This window comes from Notothenia rossii (genome assembly GCF_949606895.1).
Source record: "Notothenia rossii genome assembly, chromosome: 8".
NCBI lineage: Eukaryota > Metazoa > Chordata > Actinopteri > Perciformes > Nototheniidae > Notothenia > Notothenia rossii.
In genome coordinates, this window is record NC_136906.1 from 37,877,756 (window position 1) to 37,896,964 (window position 19,209).

At 40.6% G+C, this 19,209-nt stretch overlaps 1 protein-coding gene across 2 annotated transcripts; it reads right to left on the minus strand.

Annotated features, from left to right (window-relative positions):
- Positions 1 to 554: 554 nt before the first annotated feature.
- Positions 555 to 19,042, minus strand: lin7b (lin-7 homolog B (C. elegans)). Of its 2 annotated transcripts, XM_079643428.1 has the most exons (6): positions 18,724 to 19,014; positions 10,389 to 10,507; positions 9,418 to 9,489; positions 6,587 to 6,796; positions 5,539 to 5,702; positions 555 to 1,136 (listed from the first exon to the last, which is right to left on the minus strand). In XM_079643428.1, exons 1-6 carry the CDS (start codon positions 18,797 to 18,799, stop codon positions 1,115 to 1,117), a joined length of 663 nt encoding a protein of 220 aa, XP_079499554.1. In that variant the 5' UTR covers positions 18,800 to 19,014; the 3' UTR covers positions 555 to 1,114. The 2 variants fall into 2 exon arrangements, with proteins under 2 accessions (XP_079499554.1, XP_079499555.1); XM_079643429.1 differs by lacking the exon at positions 6,587 to 6,796 and having other exon boundaries at positions 18,724 to 19,042.
- Between the last annotated feature and the right edge of the window lie 167 nt (positions 19,043 to 19,209).

Below are 19,209 nucleotides of genomic sequence, written 5' to 3' on the forward strand. Positions count from 1 at the left end.
GTGACCCAATCATCTCCTGATCTGATAAGAGTCTTGCAGGAAACGCACGTACATTTCAACACCCCAACATCCTTATCGTTTCTTAACTAATGCATGATGGAAATGAATCACTAATTAACAGGACTTTAACTGCATTATATTTGAGGAGAACCCCCTTTGGGGGAGGGATTGGGTTGTTATGGAAGAGGGAGAGAAAGAAATACCCTGCTGTTGGCATAGGGTGGAAGGAAATTAATTATTTAAACATTTGTTATTGACTTTCAAATAGGGGGTGGGGGGGGGGGGTGTATATTTCGAAATCAAGCAAGATTTGGACAATTCTGTGATTGGTCAAATGAAGGTGAAAACTCAAAATTAAGGATTTTTAAAAAATAATGTTTACACCGTTGTTGTGTTACGACAATAAACCTTTGAATCTTCCATCTTGGAGTCTTAGAGAACAATAAAACAGAGTTATTATTACTTATAACCCTTATCACTGTGAGAGCCAATTTTGAGTACTGGAGGAGCATTTTAGAACATTATGGATATGCAGTAGCAAAAAAATGACAGCATTTACTTTACACAGACTTTATTTAATCGATAATTGTGAAAATCAATGAATACACAAATACATTATTATTGAAAAATTACCAAAACTTTGACTAGGTGACACTTGCCAGTGATTCCAGGGTTGTTCTTCATAATTATTATGGGACATGATAAATAGCATTGAAGGCTGTGTGTCAGCTTCCATCTTTCTTCTGCTACAGAGCTCTAATTGCACACCGCTAAGAGAGCTGGACTTTTGTATTGTACATGACAATACAAAATAAAGGGAATTGAGAACACAAGGTTGTAGTAAGCCACACACTAGCGATAAGAAATATCATGCTGTGGTAATTTTACACTGGAAAAATACAATTCTAGGCATGGGTTGATAACAAGCTCATTCAGCATTTCTCTAAGGAGTAGGGAGAGAAAGACGAAAGAAAATCCTAAACTGCAGCGTTGGCTTCATGAAGACAAGGTTCTAGTAGGCTACTTTGGCTTTTTGCTTCTCATCTATCTCATCATTCTCCCACTAGAACAGAAGCCAGGGGGGTAGGACGATGAAGTCGACGGAGGACTTGAGCTAACCCCTGGACTCCAGAGATCTGCAGGGAGATAGAGAATAACACTGCATATTGGTAAACTACACACCAAAAAATGATAGAAATATGGCCAAAACAACATTCATTCTTCTGTGAAAAAAAAAAGTAAATGTATTTCCTGCTTGGAAATGAGTCTGCTATTGACTCTTGCATGATAATAGGTAACAGGTTATTTTTCAATGAAATCGCCCACTGATTGACGTGAACTCGAACTCGGACTTGTGAATTCTCGCGCACGACGACTCGGACTCGTGAATTTGTCGCCCACGATGACTCGGACTCGACTTGTACATTGACGCTCCGACTTGGACTCGGATTCGAGCAAGTCTTGTCTCGAGTCAGATGTACTCTGTCCTGGCGTGGGCACCTGCGCGGCGAGATCACGTACTGGCCGTGGCCCCGCTGTTCCAGTCTAAAGATGTCTAGAGACACACCCCGCATCGTGCTGTATGCTTTCACAGATTGAGCTTCGACATTGGGAAAAATCAGCGCAAAATTCTCGTTATGTGGAAACAATATTGAAGAGAAGGCTCCGTAACACATTACTCTAAGGATCGAGTTCAGACATATAGGCTGTCTTGAACACTATCATCAGAGTAATGTGATCGAATCAATAAATAAAGATTCAGCCGATAACACGAAAGCACATGGCTACTTAACATGCAGAATGACTCATTTTGCATGCTAAGTAGCCATGTGCTTTCTGGGGCTTAATCTTTATTGATATAATTTAAACATTCACTATAATAATAATAATATTTATAATAGTAATAAGCTTTATATTCGCCCCTGTGGATGCTGTCCAGGTGGCTAAGCTGATCTCTAAGGCCTCCACCTGCTCTCTGGACCCCATGCCCACTGTCCTAGTAAAGGCAACATTACACACTATTCTGCCCACCATCGTGGACATCATTAACTCCTCCCTGCTAACTGGCATCTACCCGACATCCTTCAAAACCGCCTCAGTCACCCCCATTCTGAAGAAACCTGGACTTGACCCAACTGACCTCAACAACTACAGGCCAATCTCCAACCTTCCCTTCCTTAGTAAAATCTTGGAAAGAGCAGTCGCCGACCAACTCCACCATCACATGTCCAACCATGAGCTCTCTGAACCCTTTCAATCTGCCTACCGGACCCACCACAGCACCGAGACTGCCCTGATCAAAATCACCAATGACCACCTCATCGCAGCTGACTCAGGCTCCATCACTACACTAATTCTCCTTGACCTCTCTGCAGCCTTTGACACCATCTCTCATAATATCCTCCTCACCCACCTGTCTGAACTCCTTGGCCTCACTGACTCCGCCATCTCCTTTTCCACTCATACCTCTTGGACCAGACACAGTTTGTCACACACGCTGGCTGCGGCTCCCCCTGTGCCTCTGTCAACCATGGAGTCCCCCAAGGCTCGGTGCTCGGTCCCCTTCTATTTACAATATACATCCTTCCGATTGGTGATATCATCCGCAGCCATGGTCTCTGTTTCCACTCCTATGCCGACGACACCCAACTGTACATCAGCACAAAACCTTCTGCCCATCTCCCCCCTCAGTCACTAATCAACTGCCTACATGAAATTAAAACCTGGATGACCACCAACCTACTCAAACTAAACAGTGATACAACTGAGCTCATGGTTGTGGCCCCCAAGGCACTGCTCGGGAAGGTTGGAGATCTGCTCCTCAACATCGACGGTTCCATCATCTCCCCATCCCCTCAGGTCCGCAACCTTGGTGTTGTCTTGGATTCAACCCTCTCATTTCAAAACCACATCAAATCCGTTTCAAAATCTGCCTTCTTCCACCTCAGACATATTTCAAGACTCCGCCCTTCACTTTCCGACTCTGTTGCTGAGAAGCTAATTCATTGTTTCATTACCTCACGCCTGGACTATTGTAACGGACTCCTGTCCGGGGTTCCCAGCAAAACCCTGAACAGGCTCCAGTACATACAGAACTCAGCTGCCAGGGTTCTCACACGCACCAAGCCCTGGCAGCACATCACCCCCACTCTATTCAACCTCCACTGGCTCCCGGTTAAGTCCCGCATCACCTTCAAACTCCTCCTCCTCTCCTACAAATCCCTCCATGCCCTCTCCCCTCAGTACCTCACGGATCTCCTCCACCCATACATCCCGTCCCGCACCCTTTGATCCTCAGACTCCGGCCTGCTCTCCATTCCCCATTCACGCCTCCGCACCTTCGGGGACCGTGCCTTCAGTGTCGCTGCCCCCACCCTCTGGAACTCCCTCCCTGCAGAAATCCGCAACGCCCCTTCTCTCATCATCTTCAAATCAACCCTTAAAACTCAACTGTTCAACATCGCCTTCCAACAATAACTCACTCCCCCCCCCCACTTACACTTCCATTTCTGCCCCCTGTTTTATGTTTATGTTTTTCTTTTATGTTTTATGTCTTGTCCTTGTATGTTTCTTTGTAAAGCGACCTTGAGGCTATGAAAGGGGCAATATAAATTCAAGTTATTATTATTATAGCACCTATTACAAGAGTTTTAGCCAAACTGGCTTCACAGCAGTTCAATAGACAGATTACTATAACATGACAGGATGAAAGCAATGTAGAGGAGCACCTACATTTCAACACATACATATCCACTAAGGTTAATAGATGAAGACTTGTGACTTGGACTTGGACTCGAGTCCGACTCTCTCTAGGTGACTCGGACTTGGACTCTGACTCGAAAGGTGGGGACTCGAGAGTGACTTGGACTCGTGAATTGCTGACTTGACTACAACACTGCCTTGAGGTTTCCTCTAAATGTCCTCATTTACAGCAGAGTCTAAAGACAGAGGGTGTTTTATGCATTATGGATAGTAAAACTCCTTGAGACACATTTGTGTCATGATAGTGGTCTATATCAGGGATGGGCAAATGGCGGCCCTCAGATTAATTAACATAATTAATTAAAAGAAAATATTATTTTTGATACCGTCCACTAGACTCCAAGTTACGTCGCGAGCTGTGTACATGATTTTGTTCGGCAGCCAAATACCACAAAATAATCTGTGACACGTTTGTGTGTATTGTGTTTGTTTCCCGGGAAACACTCACAAGAAACACCGGCTGTTGTTATGCCTGCTGTGACGTTAAGTTACCGCTTGTAATTATGCCGTTACAAGCTTAAAGGTTTTATTTATCATCTGAATTTGGAGAAATAAGTTTAATATTCTAAAAAACAAGACTTTGTTTATTTGAAATCACATGAAAACAAACTGTCACGGACCCTGCCGTGTTATCTATGATTACTATACGCTTTTCATTCATAATGTCAGCGGGAGGGAGGGGGAGCGGCGCTGAGGAACAGCAGAGAGCGGGTTGACAGGTGTCTGTGTTGACATTCCCCTTATTGTGCGTCAGCAGAGACTGGCTACAAGTGTCTTCGGTTCAAGTTAGACAACTAATGTCTGGGTTAGTGTTCATCACTTCATGTTTATGTTATCTTAATGGTTAATCTCAATGCACACACATTTTCCTTGCTTTCCAATCGTTTAAAATAGTTTTATTCCACTGTTAAATAACCTGTTCAATACAAACATGCCACTTGTAAAAATGAAATAACATTTCTGTGAACTGATATTTGTTTAGTGAGCTTATTAGAGGATGTTCCCTGAAAGATTGTAAAATCTCAATGAAGATGTCAGACTTAGTATATTTGTTAATAATTACATACAATACATGGAATTTGTGTGTGTGTGTGTCTGTGTGTGTGTGTGTGTGTGTTCCAAGTGAATATGCAGCCCCCTGGTGGCCAGTACATACATTATGTGGCCCCCACCATCATCAAAGTTGCCCATCCCTGGTCTATATGAATAAACTTCACTTGCTTTTCAATCTACTTAGGGCCCACACAACAGCGTCGGTTACTCAATCTTGAGGACGCATGAAAGGCCCCGGATTACTTTCTTACTAAATAATGATTTGTCTGTGTCTAACTATGCCGAAACGCTATCCATGGCCTGCCACTCAAAATTGCCACTGAGTGCTTTGATATAAGTAGCAAATTATTTACACTGACATTGGTGGCTACTGACGTTTTAAAAGCAAAACCAATAATAAGACAGCAGTATGAGATGTAGCCACAGTTAGTTATTAAGAATCCGACTTGGATGGTTACTTAAATCCTCGATCAGCACTGCCGTCATTTAGAGTTAAGTCGCTGAAGTTGGTCATTTTTTTCTTACCTTAAGCACAAAAATCATTTTTAAATCAATCAAATCTTTTTTTAATAATAATGTTAAAAAATCTAGTCGTTGATGAATTTAGCAACTAGCTGTGTATGACACGGTATAATTAGCAGGAAGCTGGTCATTAATTAGTGACAAACCTCAACCTGAATGTGTGCATGTGCCCCCTGTTTGTGCATGTGTTAACAGCCTCACGAGTAGCTAGTGTGCTGCTGTCGTCTGCGGGCACTTCTCATCTTCTCAAAGCGAGCCTCCATTTCCTCCAGGACCTTGGGGGTATAGCGGACCACCAGCTTCACTGAGCCCTGCGCCGCCTTCAGCAGCTCCACAGCCTTCTCATGGTGCTCCCCTTCAACACTCTGCATACAGGAAGTTGTGTCAGTGACCTCAGCTTTAGCAGACTCTTACAAGCAAAGATCTACGTATTTTGTTAGAAGCCTTGTAAACTGAACTATGGTCCAATGTTTTTATTTTTGAGAACTCTTTATGAGGGCTTGTGGCTCCAGAAAAACTAGCTAAAGCTAAAAAGAGCCCTGTAACAGTGGGGTCTATTTCTTAAACTCCCAACCTGGTGATGTACAACTCAGATTTCTTGATCAGAATTAAAGGTGGTTTTCAAGAAGTTCACAGTGGACTTGAGCTTCTGTATGTCTATTTTACTTCTGGGGTCTACACAGTCCAAAAATCATTTACACACTATCCACATAAATACAACAAACATAAACACACAAAACAACTCACCTCATTGAATAACTATCAAGTACAGAAGTGAAAACAAAAATAATCATCCTTTTAACCGTCATTTGGCCAAACAGACACAGTTGAATTGTAATTTTCTGAAATATAGACATTGCTTTCACAAAGGTTTGAACTGATTTTGTGTTGATTTGAATAATGTTCACCAGCATTGAATTCAAATGGCCATGGCTCTGTGCATAACTGTTCTCTGTATCATATTCATTTTTGCTTTAGGTAAAATGAACCTTGTTTTTGTTGCAGATTGTTTTTGAACTTTTATATATCTTTCATTGAAGCACTGTACAGAATTACAAAACAGAAATGAAGCTCAGAGAGGACCAATGCATTAAAAACATTTTTAGGGACATCTGGTGGTGTAACTTCTTCAACTCCTCATGCAACCAACACCGCCTTCCTTGTTTTTCTCACGTTATCAATTTGACCGTGTTTAGTTATGATAAAAGTTATACCTCGCAGTTTTGCCTCTTTTACTTGTTGTTCTTACCACTCCATTGACGGACAGTAGCTGGTCTCCTCTCTTAAGCCCTCCCTGGCGATCGGCCACCCCCCCAGGGATCACTCTGGAGATGTAGATGGGGGAGTTCTGCTCTTTGCCCCCCATGATGTTAAAGCCAAGACCTTCTTCTGTCTTGGGCAGCTCCACTACCCTTGGGTGCGCGTGGCCCTCGCTGGCTGCAAAGGCTGCCACTGTGGCCTGGTCAGGAAGGCAACAATATGATAAGCACAGTGATTTAGCCTAATGTGGGACATTTTTTGTTGGGGTGCATCCTGTTTGAAGGTTGCTCCACCCTCATCTGTGATTGGACATTTGAGAAGTCATGTGATTTTGATCACATGACATCACAGTTTCATTAGGCTTGTTTGAGATGAGCGAGACCGACGCAGACCTGCGCAATTGCGATCGCCGTCTTGCTAGTGCGTTGCATGATGGTTAATCATTTTGTCCGACTTGCTCTGGAGGCTCGACTGCATGAGACGTTGAAATCTCGCAGGACAAAGACGCCGACAGCCTCGAGAGCGAGGCGGCGCAGTTTTCTCTCCACGGGCTGCGGAAGCGAAATGCTTGATGGGAAACGACTCGCTGGTATCTCGAGCTGAGCACTCATTGGTGGTTTTTGCCCCGTGCTGCTGATGAAACTCTCTAATTGGCTCGGCAAAAGTTTGTTGTTGTTTTGTGTCAGTTTTACGTCGCCACTTCCATTCATATTTTTCATCATTGTTCCACAATGTTTATCATCATGAAATTAATATCTATATATGTTATACTATACTTGCACTGCTTACCGTTTTCATACTTTATATATCTTAGCATATTCATACCCACTGTTCATACTGCTCACAGGCTGCTTTGTATATATCTAGTGTATTCATACCCCTCACTGTTTATTCATCATTCAATTCATTCTATCTTTTATTCTGTACATTGTGTACATTACTTTTCACTTTACTGCTTGTTGCACTCCTGGTTGGAAGCTAAACTGCATTTCGTTGTCTCAGTAGGCTACCTGTAATATGTGCAATAACAATAAAGTTGAATCTAATCTTGAGCAGAAACAAATGTATTTACTTAGTACAAATCCGACATTAACGGTTAAACACATTTGTGCATTCTTTATAAATGCAAGCTGGTCAAGACCACTGACGAAGTAGTTTGGAAAAGTAATAAGTGGTTCTGTCTTTTACATGTAGGATTCAACCCCCCTTGTATTGATTTGTTTTAAAATGAACAGACACTTGAGTGATTAATTTGTAGTGATATAATAATTGTGGTATTTGTATTGCATCCACTTCATCCGCAACGAAGAACGCCAGCGCAATTTCCGCCATTGCAAACCGAGTCAAGCCGACTCCGAGCTGTCCGACTTCAGGCGAGCTTTTTGAGACCTCCCCCGGCTGCAATCGGATATTCTCATCTACTTTCGAGGCGAGCCGCAGCTCATCTCAAACAAGCCTACTGACTCTCATTTGTTTGAGGAAGACCTACACCCACTGGAGCTTAGGTGTCCCACATTAGGGAGGGTCCCACATTAAGGCAATTCACCCCATATCAAATATCTGTTTCATATTATAAAAAATAAAATACTGTGACACAATTTGCAACATAATCTCCAGTTATGTTGCAGAATGTGTCACACAAAGCTGTGTTGAATGAAGATAAAGATTGTCAGCAGCACTCTGATTGGTATTTTCCTAATCTTCAATTCAGTTTGCTGTATTTTGGTGTGCAAAGGGCATGTTGCATAGTTTGGCGGTTCAGTCAAATGAGGCGCTGCAAAGTGAGTTGTTGGTTCTACACTGAACAAAAAAAATATAAACGCAACACTTTTGTTTTTGCTCCCATTTTTCATGAGCTGAAATCAAAGATCTAAGACTTTTCTATGGAAACAAAAGGCCTATTCCTCTCAAATATTGTTCACACATTTGTCTAAATCTGTGTTAGTGAGCATTCCTTCTTTGTCGAGATAATCCATCCACCTCACAGGTGTCGCATATCAAGATGCTGATTAGAAAACATACTACCAATACAAAATACATTGCTTTTAAAATCGTTCTGGATGACACGAAAAAAGGGGAAAATCGTGGTGAACACGAATCAATAGATTAAATGTTGTGACTATAACACGAAATGCCGTGAGACTGGGTTTTTCCTGAAGAGGAGGTCGAATTAGCAGTTCCCTCTGTCAAACTGCACATCCACCTTTGCTGTAAGATCTGGAAGGACACAAGCTCGGCTCTCCTTCAGACAACAGCCAGAAATCATCAATCTGCTAATCGCCACAGACGTGCTGCTCCCCAGTACACCCCGGGTCAGCCAGTTTGGTTATCTTCCAAAATATCCCACTTCGTACAGATAAAAAAAAAAAAATGGCCCCTCGATTCATTTCATCGTTGAAAAGATTATTAACCCCACTGCTATTCGCCTCAAGCTCCCTAGGACCATGAGAATCCTCCACACCTCCATGTTTCCCAAATGAAGCCAGTTTACACAAGCGATCTGATCACTTTTTTCCAAGTCCCAAGTCTCAGTATTTGCATTGTTGGTTCAGTCCTGCCGCTCCCTGTGAGCATTACAATACTGTAGTATGAGACTATTTTAATCCCAAAAGCTGCAGTTGGTTTGGTTCTGAATTAAAAACATATGAACAAGAGGAATGATAACAGCAAGCAACCTGAGAGGATTTAATCACATGCATATAAGACACCTCCTTGAGAGTATATTTATAAAAAGATAAGGACTTATGTCTCTATGACATTTCGTTTGTGCAATAGTGGAAGTTATTCATAACTAAAAGGTTATTAGTTTGCATGTAATACCTTGGCAGTTGCCTGTGCTCGCACCTCTGGTCCTCCAACAATGTCCAGAGTGTCATAGAGCTGATCATATACCTGAGATGCCGCAAGCAGATTACAGAGGAATCAGACCAACATATGAATGTAGTTAAGAGAAATACACTGAATAAACAGGTGAGAAACATCTGAGACCAAAAAGTTGACCAATTTCCCACAATTCCTTAAATGCATTCCAAGGAGCAAATAAAGCAAGTTTTTATGTGAGTGCTCTGATTATTAAATGTATTGTTTGATTCTGAAACGGTTTACTTAAGTTATTATTTAGCACGTCAACAGCCAAGATTTCCCACTCAGTCACATCAACCTGCGCCTGGCTGCTTCTGTAGACTGTAGATTGTCACATTAAGCCAATTTGTGAATTTAATTAAAAGTAAATATATAAATTGCCATAAACACTGTTATGCTCTGGCAGAGATAATGAAATACAGCTGTATAAAAAAAACCAAGACAGTTGATGCTGATGCCACTGTGCCTCCTGTCATATGTAATTGATGTCACTTTAAAAATGACCGCTCAGAGGAAATATTTCATTAAATGCATGTCGCCTTGACTCTTCTCCCCTTAAGTCACTTCCCCGCCTCTTCTGCTCACATCTCTCTTTAGCTGGACACAGAGCTGAGGGTTGCTGTTGAATAGTGAAAAGAACCAAACTTATGTCTTTTCCTATAACATTTTCCTTAACTTCACTGAAGCACATAATGGGGTTCACAAAAGATTTGAACGATTCATCGGGACTAAGGAAAACACAACCGTGGTGCTAAGAATCCGAATATACCTACACTGGGCCACGTGATGATACAATGTAGATATGCCTATTGCCTATTGTCAATTAATCAGGAAGGAAACACTATGTGTAAGATGTGTAAAGAAATGGGCTGGAGCACTCCAGTATTTTGGCCCCAGAATTCCCCTCACCCACCGCTGTATATCCATACCTCTCTGATGGCAGCACAGAATTTGCTCTGCAGGACTCTCTGGAGGGCCTGCAGTTTTGGAGGAGGCAGTTCCCCACTCCGCTGCAGACGGTCCAGCAGCTCGATCACCCTGCACACATCTTACAGACGAAACACACAAGCTTATATTACCCAGACCTGCAGCGTTTTTCGTGGGTAAGTTTTGCTGAAGCTATTAGCTCTCTCTGCTCAGTATATGTCATCAAACAGTGTGAACCGCTATCAGTGCTGTGTTTTAAGTGTCTTACAGGGACAAGTGAGAGGGAGAGCGAACAGCAGACCCAGTGAGGAAGAAAGCCTGTGTTGTGTGGAGTTACAGAGCTTTTTATTATTATTATTATTTCAGGTATGGTAACAATACAGCTGATTAACTTAAGTAACCAAAGTTATAACAGAAGTATACTGATTACTGTAAAGTTAGCAACATGTTGGAACAGTCTTTATTATTTATGAAAGCGGATCTTATTTACAACAGCTGAATAATTTAAGTACCAGCTGCTGGTAGACTGTCTCTATGTTTCATAGACTCTTAGATCTTTTACTTTCACAGTTATTGCCAAATTTGTACTGTATATTTTGTGTCCAAGCTGCATATGATCTGTTTGAAAGCCTATTGAAATGCTTTAAACATCATTGTATAATTCATGCTGTAACCTGTCAACACTGTAATCATGTCTGACTGTGGACCAGATAAATGTGTTGTGCTTACATTAGTATTTACTAGGGATGTAACGATACCAAAAACTCACGGTACGATAATATCGCGATAACAAGTCCACGGTACGGTATTTATCGCGATATTGAATAATAAAGGTAAGAAGAAAAAAAAACATACATTTTTTTTCTTCAATAAAACATTTTTTTACTCGGAAAATGTTTCTTTATTACATAATAAATCTGATTTTTACAGCATTTTTGTAGGATAGCAGTATTTTAAAGTGTCAAAAACAAAGTGACAGTAACAGACTGGAACAAGAAAACCAGTGTTTTTGTACCTACTAGTACTACCAAACAAAGTAAGCATTTTCTTTATGCCACTGCATCTCACAAATAAACAAGGACATTTCATAATCAGACCCTGCAATAAAATAAATCAAGTTTCACTTTAGTTTTTCAAGTAACTCAACTCAAACTCACTAGTCACTCACTCAGCATCATCAGACAGGTTTTTAGGAGAATGTCCACATTTCCAGGTATTTATAAGCTGGGATGTTTGGGCATTTACAATATCCCCTGCTCTGGAAAAAACTCTCTCGCTTGGTACTGATGTTGCTGGGACACCAGTGGTCGCGTTAACCGAATATTTTTTATATAACAATGACGGAAAAATCTGAAAGCAGTCTGTCATTTTGACAGATTAGAACAAACTCGGAACAGCGCCAACGTTTCCCCAGAGCCAGGCTCTGGTGTTATGCCGTGTTATGCATGCCCTCCAAAAGGAAATGATATAGTTTCCAAACCGTACTTTGCCGTACAGATCAATACATGTCTGGGAGATTTTGCTTTACGCTGTGCGCGTCCCGCGAGGTGCATGCACACACGGCATAACACCGCCCCCCCCACCCCCCGTTGACAGTTCATGAGCATGCTCTATCGTGAACTGTTCAGACCCGACGGGTAATAAGGGATTATGACGGATATTTTACGATCCTGTCTGTCAAAATGACGGACAGCGAAAAAGTCTAACGCCAGGCTTATTGACATGGCGAGATATAAATATATGGTTGGTACTTGTCAATGTCTCTAGTTGTGTACATGTAGCCCTGTAAATACGATGTCCTTTTGTGTTATCTGTTGTTTTATTTTCATGTTGTAACCTACTTGCTGCCATGTTGGACAGGTCTCTCTTGAAAAAGAGATCGATGATCTCAATGGGACCACCTGGTTAAATAAAGGTTTAAAAAAAAAAAAGTGTTATTTAAAAAAACCCCCCCCCCCCTTTTTTTTTTTTTTAAATCGCGGTAGATTTAGTCAGTCTCACGACGGTATTGAGAAGTTTATTTACCGCGATACCGCGATAATCGGTATATCGTTACATCCCTAGTATTTACTACCTGTAATTAGGGAATACAATTAATACATTCAGTCAGGATGTTAAACAGAACAGGACATTTTTAATCCATTACCCATGCATTTTTTATATCACCTGTTAAAACAGTGTCATCACATAACGTTTTTATGAAAGAACGTGTTATATTAAAGGAATCCTACAAGATAATTAATTCTAAAGGAAAAAATGACAAAACCCTCCTTCAAAATAAAACAGTTTATTCAAAGACAATATTTTTAAATATAAATTGGGTAAATGCATGATTCGGAATCGGTGTCAGCTGGTTGTCTGACAGTGATGCTGCTTCCAACAGTAGCTTCAGGTCACTCACCTGTAAAACAGTAGATTCACTGTTACATTATACTGTCCTCAATAACATCAAATTGTATGACAGGAGGAAAAGGTACGTTTACTGCACAGTATAGTACATGTGAAGTTATGTCAACAGTGTTAAACATGATAGGAATAAGAGGAATAAGAAACATTGTAAACTTATTGAGAGGTTCAAATAATGACCAAGTGTGCCCAGAGAGACCTGGAGGGGTAATGTTACACTGGAAATGCAATGCAACTGGGTAAATAACATTGTCACTATTGGATCATTTGAGAATTGGAGAATTTAGACAGCAAAACTACTGAAAGAAACTTTTAAACTTTTTATTTGATAATTTTCTGGATTTTCATTTTCAGGAAATGCAACCCTGTAACTGAACTGTAACCAGGTTATAGTAACAGGTTTGCAAATCAATGCCAATGTTAGCTTTTACCTCAGGAATTATTGCTAGCTGCAGAATGTTTACTACTACTACTTTCAAGACAAGGACAAACAAAAGAAAGATAACTTTGAAACAAACTTATCTTATTCTGATAATATGAGGAACAGGGTTGCATTTGTTTGACTGCCACACTCGTTATAGACTGAGAGAATAGAAAAATATGAAAATAAAAGAGAGGACTTACAGTAAACACAGTACCCATGGCAGGAGCCATCAATTCAATTACTGTTGTTTAAAATATGTTTATGATTTATTTTACCATTACAAGAGACATATACTGTATCAACAAGATAATAGCAAAGAAAACAAATAAAAGCCTGTTTTAAATGCTTTATTTGACATGCAAGTTGTTCACCAAGAAGGATGGACAAGAAAAAAAGGCCTCTTTTTAGGTGGTACACGAGAGCCATTTCAGAAATTCCAATAATATTTTTAAACCCTTTTTTCTGCAACTTGAATTAGACATTGTCAAAGGGAAAGTATATTTAACAACATGTTTTAACATTTGGGCATGAATATTTGGAATTGCATAGGTGGCAAAAAGGCTAGTCACTGTGACCTTTTTACCTGTGCTGGACTATGGTGATTTGTTATATATGAATGCACCTGCCGATTGCCTGAGCAAGTTAGATGCTGCGTATCACAGTGCACTGAGATTTTTGACAAATTGTAAAGCACTTACGCATCACTGTACACTGTATACCAAGGCGGTTTTGGCATCACTTATTGTACGGAGGCTCAGTCACTGGTACTTTTTCATTTACAAAGCCATGTTGGATAAACTACCGTCTTATATCTGCTCCCAGATCTCTCGGCGAATTGAAAGTAGTTATTACCTGAGATCGCATGCTGTGGTTTTATTAAATGTGCCAAGTGCTAGGACTGTCTTAGGGAAGAAAGATTTTAGATGTGCAGCACTAACTTGGAACAGTCTGCAAAAAGAATGTAAAATGACCAAGCTGGTACCACTATATGTTTTTAAAGCTCGGTTGGATGCTCCACAGTCAGATGCTGTTGGTACCTGTACATGTGGATAGATATGTAAATTGTAATCCCTGTACATTTTGCTGTATGATGTCCTTTTGTTGTTCTGTTGTTTATGTTTTTATGTCTTCATGTGGAACCTACTGCTGCAGGTCTCCCTTGAAAAAGAGATCATTGATCTCAATGGGATTTCACCTGGATAAATAAAGGTTTCGAATTTGAATAGGTACTGAACATTTCCTCAAATTCTGGAATAACCCTAATATTTCCGTAAGTCCATCTGAATCCTGACAGCACAGTAGCTCTCAACTTAAAGGTCACCTATTATACAAAATTCACTTTTTTTTATACATAAATGTGTCCCTGGTGTGTAAGGAGACTCACAAAGTATCCGAAAATAAAACCCTCTCTTTTCCTCCGTACCCAAATCTCTAAAAACGGGGGAAAAACAGAGCTGATCCAGATTTGCTGCCGAAATGACGACATTACTCAAATGTGGGCTGGCTTTATGCCCATGGCCCCATCAGAAACGTCACTGTGTCAGAAACAATGCTCGATGTCTTAGTCCTTTAGACATGTGTTTTATAGATATGGCCAGTGGCGACTGGTCATTAGGGGCACAGCCCCACCTAGTGTCAGCAGAAAGTATTAAAATAATAATTACGAGGGAATCAGCGTCTGGGGACTTTGTCCTGGCTGGTTTTCTCTGTGTATGCTGCTCGGGACGTATTTGCCATACAAGCGTACACAGCTCATGTTCGGAGAAACCTTAAAGAAAGGCGTCAGTAAAGTGGAACTTCTGTGTGAACTATTCTTAAATATACTATATCTTAAACTGCACTGTAACTTTTTATTCATGTATTTTTTCTTTTAATGTTTCTTTTTATTATCTTTTCTTTTTAATAACTGTTTTTAAATGCCTTTGTCTGAATGTCTTTCATTTTTGTAAAGCACCTTGAATTGCCTTGTGTTGAAGGTGCTATATAAATAAACTTGCCTTGCCTTACAAAAAACATACATCTTAAAATATATGTCACGATCATGTTAAATCATCTGATTCGTTTGTACATTGCTGTTTTAGTCTGTGTTCTTCTAATTAGTGTCTACAGTGTGTGCCTATTGAGCTGTTTAGAGCCATGTTGGACAAAACCCGATCATGCCCCTCCCTCTCACTGTCTTAGTGAACAGTGACTGTAAAAACTACACTGCGCATGCTCAGAGTATTTTCCTATTTAATGTGTGTGGCAAACAAATAATGACCATAGGGGCAGTGAGCTGCCATCCCCACCATACGTCATCTCACATAATTCAGAGCTGATTGGCTGTGAGTACGTGTGCTGCGAAAAGTGTGGTGTGTGGGAAGAGGAGACGAGAGAGGTGCAGTGACGCGTCCTAAAACCCGGAAGTAAGCTGCGCATTGTTTCCCTCGACAAAAAAGCAATGAGATTTCTCCATAGGATTTTAGAAAATATCTCGAAATAAGATCTATGGAAAACGCACCTGTTAGATAAATGCACATTTTGTTCAGCCGGATAATATCCACATGTCTACCCTGCTTTTATAATTTTCCAATCATAAATCTATCGATCATAAAATCTGTCGATTAGATTTATGATAGACTTTTGAAACGACAAGAAGATAAGGAGGACTTTTGCAAAAAACTAAGAGATTTTTGTCCAGAAGGATAGGCAAATAGACTTCATCTTCAAGTCAAGGTAAGACCACCATTTTATTGAAAATGGGATCTTACTAAGAGAGAACAATTCAATATTTAAATGATACAATTCCATTTTTTGGGTATCCTTTTGTTGAAATGTCTGTTTAAAATTAATCGAAGCATCAGATTAAAAAAGCTTTTGAAAATAATAGAATATTTTGATTTAGGTCAAAATATAATATTTGTAAACCTGAAGAGTGAGAGCCAGTGCCTCACCAGCCATGAACCTCATTGCACGTCACTGCAGAAGCCATGGGCGTAATTTCCACTGGGGACAGGGGGGACATGTCCCCCCCCACTTTTCATAATCCTATTTGTGTCCCCCCCAATATTTAAATGTGTTTATTATTTATTTTTTACGCAAGCGGTCATCGTCACGGAGAGCGTCTGTGTGTGAGTGGCACAAGCTCATCTTGTGAGAGAGAGATAGAAAGAGAGAGAGACAGAGAGACATTGAGAGTCACGGGGGTTGTTGTTAGCATCTGGTGCTAGCTCGGAGCTAACGGAGATTAGAAGCTGTTTCAACAATAAGGAGAGGGAGAGTCCTCTCCTGTCGGACTGAGAGAGATAACTTCAGCTCAGGGAGGTAAAGGACTCTGAGTGATTAGATAGTTCACTTTAGTCTAAGTTATCTCAGTGGGTCTCAAATGGTTTGGTCATCTATGTAAACAAACATTTCCATCTATGTAATATAGTTGTATATAAAATAAGTTAAAGTTGGGGTAGGTAAGTTTGAGAAACCGGCTCGAGATACAGTTTTTGTTATATTCCAAGGAATGCTCTTAACATCCCGATAGCAATGAATATCTTAAGTGCTTTGACCAAAAATACATTAATAAATGTCATCTGTGGAAGCCGTGGCGCTGTAAAAAGCACGACCAATCATTTTAGCCGGCCCGGCTAAAATAACTGGATGGCCAACCTGCCTGTCAGCCATCCATCTGTGCACAACTTATCTCGTGCCCTCATTGGTGATGTGCGCATTCATGTGTGTTGGAGAAGGGGCTCTGTAAGTGGTAGTGGGGCTCTGGAGGGGCTCTGGAAGTGGTCGATTTTTTCCGGTTGTGTATTTTCAAATTCCAGCACACTCGAGCTGGTTTCTCCAAAATTACCTACCGCACCTTTAAGAAATCCTTCCAATGTGTACTATAGGTCAGTACAACATAAAAAACACAGTTTGAAAGGGGAGTGATTAGTCAAATATGCATAAATAAAAAGAAAGAATGAATAGGTGAGATAAAGATAGGAGAGAGGAGTTTATCAATGATTTGTTATTGCTTGTGATATTCTAATGATTTTTTGATTATTGAAACACAGTTCAGTTTCATATGAGTGTTGAGAACTGTATCCATACATCTCTTAATGTTGCCCTCAAAGTGCACCAGATTGATGCTTTTAACTTCAATTTAAAGAAAAAATCTTATTATATACACTACACATTTTTCTTGGATTTGTTAACACTATAGTCCTTAATATATTTGTAGAAAGGCAGGATATGGAATTAAATTGAGAAAATGTTTCATTGCGGAGGACCCCCTGTTTTGTGTCCCCCCCACTTCTCAAACCAAAGTTACACCCTTGGCAGAAGCTTATATATAAACATCTACGTTTTTTGTGCACCACCACTTTTGTAAATTTGTGCCACTGGATATGGCCCTATAATATATTGTTAAAATATAGAATAATAGGTGAGCTTTAAAGAACTCAGCTAAATGGACAGTAAAACAGTAAAACTCGCACAGTAATGGCAAAACTTACAGCTTTGAAGTTGGTTGTGTAGTCACGGAGAGTTGGTATGGACCCATTCTTTGTCTCAGTTAAAGAGAAATCCAGCTGTGCAGGGTTGAGCTGCCCATTTTGTGACACAATCGCCGATGGTCCTGGATATCATATGGTGTATGCCTGATGTTCATTGGCAAGTTTGGCAGGGGTTACCATGGTCACTGTATGGTTTGCTCCGACCGACCAAAACATTATTATTGACGTCAGAGTATAAATCGTATCCGCTGTATTTTGACACTGGTTTCGAATAGGTGGAGAGGGGGAAACATTTGAAGTTTGTTTATGCTTACACCTTGGGAGTCTCTTCAAACCGGTACAAACATATTTAGGTGTAGCAGCAAGAGCATTTGGCATCCTCTGTGACCTTGAACGCGTTCAAAAAACATTGACTTTAGAGAGAAGGAACCAAAAATGTTAAAATGCGAAGGATTTATTCCTTTACCACTCTTATCAACAGAGTGCGAATAGACACTGGTTCTCGTTATGATTTAAATAACGCATTTGTAATTAACAGTGGCGGAAATGCGCCTGAATAACAGCCATTAAAATGTAATGTTGATGAGACTGTTTTATGCTTGACCGCACCTAATCTGGCTGCATCCGCGTCATAGCTTTAACCAGAGGTGCACGCGCTACACCGCGCGGACTACTGTCAGAAACAAGCACGATCAGACTTTCATTCGATGTTTATAGCAAACTGGGCAATGAAGCATTTTTGCACTAAAGGTTGTCATTTATCCATTGGCATTGTGTGAACGGACATTGCAGTTAATGAAAAGAAAGAAACGTGCGAGTGCCAGTTATTGCTCGTGCTTCAAACATGGAATAAACGCGGCATGTACACTAATGTGAATAACTTGATAACCAAGGAATAAAGCACGATTACAAACGCCTTCATTGTCATTTTAGTCAAAGAACCAACTGTGCATCGCTGTCATCTTTTGAAAAGGCTGCGGTGTTTTTTTTTATCTACAGTTCTGTTAGCCAGCCCAATGCAGTGGACGTTACCTCTCTCCAGGCAAAGCGGCTCTGTCATGGCCGCCATGTCTGCTTCCTTGGCAGGGTGATAGTAAGAGGACATCATTCTGGTCTCCTCCGGTCCAAGCTGCCTGTCTAACACTCCGTATTTGAGCAGAAACTGGTTCACAGATATGCGTGTTCCATCTTCGAAGAAAGCATGTAAGGGTCGGTAGCAGGGTGAGGCTCAGCGTCCTGTGCTCACTGCGGGCTGTATATTGAGCAGCTCAGCATCTTCTGGAAGAACCAGGAGCGCGCTTCAACTGCGCGCATTTAAAGCCGAGCCAAATAATTACATGTAATATTCCAATACAAATGTCCACACAACATTATTGATGCTGTTCAAATCAATTGTGAACATATTGTTACATGTTCAAGTACAGTATGCCAGCTTACTTTTATACTGCATTTAGATGATTGAAATGGTTACTTTAAAGATTGAAATGAAGTCACAATAAGGAGCTCTGGCTTAAAGCC

Coding starts and splice junctions, on each gene's coding strand:
- lin7b (XM_079643428.1), bottom strand. CDS start 18,799: ATGATGTCCTCTTACTATCACCCTGCCAAGGAAGCAGACATGGCGGCC. Junction 5,703..6,586: donor TACTGTCCGTCAATGGAGTG/GTAAGAACAACA, acceptor TCCTGTATGCAG/AGTGTTGAAGGGGAGCACCA. Junction 1,137..5,538: donor CAGCAGCACACTAGCTACTC/GTGAGGCTGTTA, acceptor ATCTCCCTGCAG/ATCTCTGGAGTCCAGGGGTT.